Here is a 4,717-nt window from a genome sequence, read left to right as displayed (position 1 = left end):
ATTATAATAAGGCAAAATCAGTGGTAACAACTGTATAAGAACGTAATAAGAAAGAACATCCCTCAAATATTCATTAAAACTTGGTTGTGATCTTAGACATCTTTTAAAATCACTCTGGAACCCGAATAAGGGTCTGCAAAAAGTGATCATACATATTGCCACACGTTCCGACAAAGCGTTCCATTATTAGTGAGAGCGGGGAGTGCCAGCGACCACCGGAACAGCGCCGCGTCATGGGACCGCGTTCGAGAAGATTCTGCGCCGGGTAGGACGCGCAAGTGTGCCGAGTGGCGTCCAGCGCACAGCTCGCGGACGCACGTGAGAGGACTAGACGAGCAACGCGTTCGCAGTGCAGGGGAGCTCTCTCTTTCTCGACGGCGGCCTCCCTGTTCGCGTTTCTTCAGTTCGGTGGGCACAAGTTCGCCTAATTAAAACAGTTGTTTTGCCCTACTCTATCCATCTGTCGTCTTGTCATTCGTGACAAAACTGGTGGAGGTGCGGGGTAATCGCAACCCATGCAGCGTACCCCTCCGACACGCCGTGCAGCAAGCCCAATTCTGAGCCCCGGACGGCGCGTCTTCCTGGATCAAGACCAGCCACGTGCAAGCCGACGTCTACAAAATCAACCGCCCGAATTTGGACTCTTGCACGACGGAACGAGGACGAAGGCCAAATTCGTCATGACTTCCCAAGGCCAGCAGACGGAAGCCAGTGCACCGCAAATCATCTACATGCCCATCGCCCCTCGGGCGCCGATGCCCTTCCGTGGGGAGCCATTTGAAGACGTGGAAGACTGGATCCAGTATTACGAACGGGTGGCCCGCCACAACGGATGGACCCCGAAGCAATGCCTGGAGAACGTCTACTTTTCACTAGAAGAGACTGCCAAGTCTTGGTACGAAAACCACGAAGCTTCACTTGCATCGTGGGAAATCTGCAAAGACGACCTAAAGCGGGCATTCGCGAACCCGTACCGACGGCAGCGTGCCGAGGATCTCCTCCAGACAAGGGTCCAAGGTCCAAATGAAACCGTCACCAGCTTCGTGGAAGGAGTGCTCCGCCTGATTGTCCGCGCCGACCCCCGGGCCAGCGAAGAAAAGAAGTTGCAAACTCTTATGAAAGGTGTGAAGAGTGACATCTTTGGTGGCCTCATTCGTAATCCCCCATCGACAGTGAGTGAGTTTGTTACTGAGGCAACAAACATTGAAAGGGCGCTACAGGCAAGAGCTAGCCACTATCACAGGCTCACTGGCGGCCCTAGTGTCACTACACTGGCGCACAACCGCCATGAAATGCTCGCCGCCGAGCCCGGAAATCTTCGAGACATTATTCGTAGCATCATACGGGAAGAACTTAACGCCGCTGTCCCCTGCGTGGCCGCCGTGGCCGATAGTCGACTGGACGTGACCACTGGCGGCACCGAACGCACTAGAGACACAATTCGCGACATCATTAGGGAAGAATTGACGAAGATGCTTCCATCCTCTGAACGCCCAGCATCCGTTTCCATCGCGGAAGTCGTTCGGCAGGAAGTGCGACGCTCCCTTGTGCCAGAACCCCCTGCCCAGGTTGTCCCTGAGCAGCCAGCCTTGACGTACGCAGCCGTAGTTCAAAATTCGTCTCCCGCAATTCATCGCCAATACCTGGCTCCAACACGACGGGAACCACCATCGCAACAATACGCACCCACAACCCATCGCGGCCCCCGGAAAAGCGACGTGTGGAGGACGGCCGACAACCAACCTTTGTGTTTCCACTGTGGAGAGGCCAATCATGTCTACCGCCACTGCCCCTACCGCGAACTTGGACTCCGCGGATATCGGCCGAACGACCCGTGCCCAAGATACGGCCAGCATCCACGGGACATCGCCGAGTATTTGCGCCGCCCGCCGTCTCCGCCACTGATTCAGCGCCGAGAATCCCGTTCGCCGTCACCCCGTCGCCCAGCGTCTCCTGCTCGCCAACTTCGCCGTGAGAGCCCCTCTCCCCTGCCCCGGCGGGAAAACTAGGCACGGCAACTCCGGGAGGTGGGGTTGCCGCCGGCAAATTTAGCGAAGAGCCTCCAGCGGCGGTGGGACGCAGTGAGTCAAGTAAAGGTGGTCTTCAACACGGCATGCGTTTTTCCGTGTCAAATAACCTCAATGTGGTGATTGACGGCTACGACGCCATTGCGCTCGTCGACACTGGAGCAGACTATTCCGTTCTTAGCGGGAGCTTCTCACGCCGTCTTAGGAAAGTGACGACTGTGTGGGATGGCCCTGAAATACGGACTGCCGGGGGACACCTCATAGCGCCTATCGGAAAGTGTACCGCTCGTGTTATAATTAATGGCGAGGCATGCCCCGTGAATTTCGTCATTCTGCAGAACTGTTCTAGAGACGTCATACTCGGAATGGACTTTCTGTGTGAGTACGGTGCTATAATCGACCTTGGTGAGAGCAGCCTGACGCTTCGAAAACCTGTCGCGCCATCCGAAGACCGGCGGCCGATATTCACGACGGCACGAGTTCTAGATGACCATGTGAGGGTACCTCCACGTTCGGGAGTTTTCTTGCTTATTGGCACTGATGTAAGTACTTGCCAGGAAGCCCTGGTTGAATGCAATACTGAGCTTCTCCTGGAAAAAGGCATTGGCATCGCAAGGGGTGTCACACAACTACAAGATGGTCGTGCCACAGTTCTTGTGACGAACTTTCGGGACGAACCGCAGCACCTCACAAAAGGTATGGCAATAGGCTACGTCGAAGACATCAGCGATTTCACCGACGTTTCACCAGTGATAGGAGAGGCAGGTCTACCACGAGCAAGCTCGACTGGACTCGTGGGGCTCGACGTAAATCCAATGCTTTCGTCGCAACAGAAAGGCGATTTGACCAGGCTACTAGATGAGTTTCAAGTCTGTTTTTCGACTACAGAAGGTGTCAATCAAACTGCCATTGCCAAGCACAGAATAATCACTGAAGATTCCACGCATCCCATTCATCAATCGCCATACAGAGTATCTTTCAAGGAGCGAGAAGCTATACAGAAACAAGTACAAGAAATGTTACGAGATGACATCATCCAGCCCTCAAACAGCCCCTGGGCTGCGCCAGTAGTGCTGGTGAGGAAGAAGGACGGGACACTACGATTCTGTGTTGATTACAGGCGATTGAACCGCGTAACTAAGAAAGATGTATATCCTCTACCCCGTGTGGACGACACGTTTGATCGACTACGGTGTGCTCGTTACTTCTCATCAGTAGATCTGAAGAGTGGCTATTGGCAAATTGAAGTTGACGAACGGGACAGAGAAAAAACGGCGTTCATTACACCTGACGGCCTGTTTGAATTTAAAAGGATGCCGTTCGGACTTTGCACTGCTCCTGCCCTTCCAGAGGGTTATGGATACTGTTCTTGCCGGTCTGAAATGGCAGACGTGTCTTGTTTATCTTGACGATGTTGTAATTTTCTCAAACACATTTGACGAACACCTCCAGCGCCTCAGAGCAGTTCTACAGGCAATCAGGAACGCGGGTCTGACGCTTAAACCGACAAAATGTCGCTTCGGTTACCAAGAGTTGAAGTTTCTCGGGCACATCATTTGCAGTGAAGGGATTCGCCCCGACCCACAGAAGACAGCCGCTGTGGCTGCCTTTCCAACTCCAACCGACAAGAAGACCATCAGGCAGTTCCTTGGTTTGTGTGCGTATTACAGGCGTTTCATCCGGAACTTCTCTCGTATAGCGGCCCCACTTAACTACCTGACAAAAGAAAGCGTCGCCTTCGAGTGGAAGGAAGCCCAGCAGAGAGCGTTCGACGAACTGAAACGAGCACTACAAACGCCTCCGTTGCTAGGGCATTTTGACCAGGACGCCGAAACAGAAATACACACCGACGCTAGTAACAAAGGCCTTGGAGCAGTCCTCGTTCAGAAACAAAATGGGGCTGAGCAAGTCATTGCGTATGCAAGTCGAACGCTTTCCCGGGCCGAAACCAATTATTCGGCGACTGAGAAAGAGTGCCTCGCGGTGGTGTGGGCGGTGACGAAGTTCCGTCCATATTTGTACGGACGCCCATTCCGAGTTGTCACCGACCATCATTCACTGTGCTGGCTGGCGAATTTGAAAGACCCTGCTGGGCGACTTGCTCGATGGAGCCTCCGATTGCAAGAATTTGACATTACGGTGACACACAAGTCAGGTCGAAGGCACAAGGACGCAGACTGCCTGTCACGAAATCCCGCAGAATTAGCGCCGGTGGACAAGACTGATGACGAGGAGAGCTTCCTCGGAGCCGTGAACGCAACGGATATGGCAGTGCGGCAGCGACGTGAGCCAGAACTACGGCACGTGATCGAACACTTGGATGGAAAAGGAAACGTAGTCCCCCGTGATTTCATTCGCGTTTTACCCTCACTGAGCATTCGGAACGGCGTCCTATACAAGAAAAACTTCGAACCTGGGGGAAAATCATGGCTTCTTGTTGCACCTGATGACCTGCGAGGAGAAATTATTGAGGCCTGTCATGATGACCCCAGCTCTGGACACCTCGGCTATACGCGCACGCTTTCAAGAGTACGAGAAAGTTACTACTGGCCGCGACTCGCCAAGACCATACGCTGGTACACTAAGACTTGCCACCAGTGCCAAAGACGGAAGACACCGCCCTTACGCCATGCCGGCTTTCTGCATCCGATTCCACCTCCACGGGTGCCATTCCAACAAATCGGAATGGA

General features: G+C 53.7%; 1 protein-coding gene across 1 annotated transcript; it reads left to right on the top strand.

The window, feature by feature from the left end:
- The first annotated feature begins 680 nt into the window (after nt 1–680).
- On the top strand, nt 681–2,009 carry LOC144140851 (uncharacterized). Its single transcript, XM_077672361.1, has one exon. The coding sequence runs from the start codon at nt 681–683 to the stop codon at nt 2,007–2,009; it is 1,329 nt and encodes a 442-aa protein (XP_077528487.1).
- Nucleotides 2,010–4,717: the final 2,708 nt, after the last annotated feature.

Source organism: Haemaphysalis longicornis, unplaced genomic scaffold (genome assembly GCF_048455015.1).
Source record: "Haemaphysalis longicornis isolate Haplotype H1 unplaced genomic scaffold, Haemaphysalis longicornis Haplotype H1 scaffold_52, whole genome shotgun sequence".
NCBI classification, from domain to species: domain Eukaryota; kingdom Metazoa; phylum Arthropoda; class Arachnida; order Ixodida; family Ixodidae; genus Haemaphysalis; species Haemaphysalis longicornis.
The sequence above is the reverse complement of the archived record's forward strand: the minus strand, read 5'-3'. Positions and strand labels throughout refer to the sequence as shown.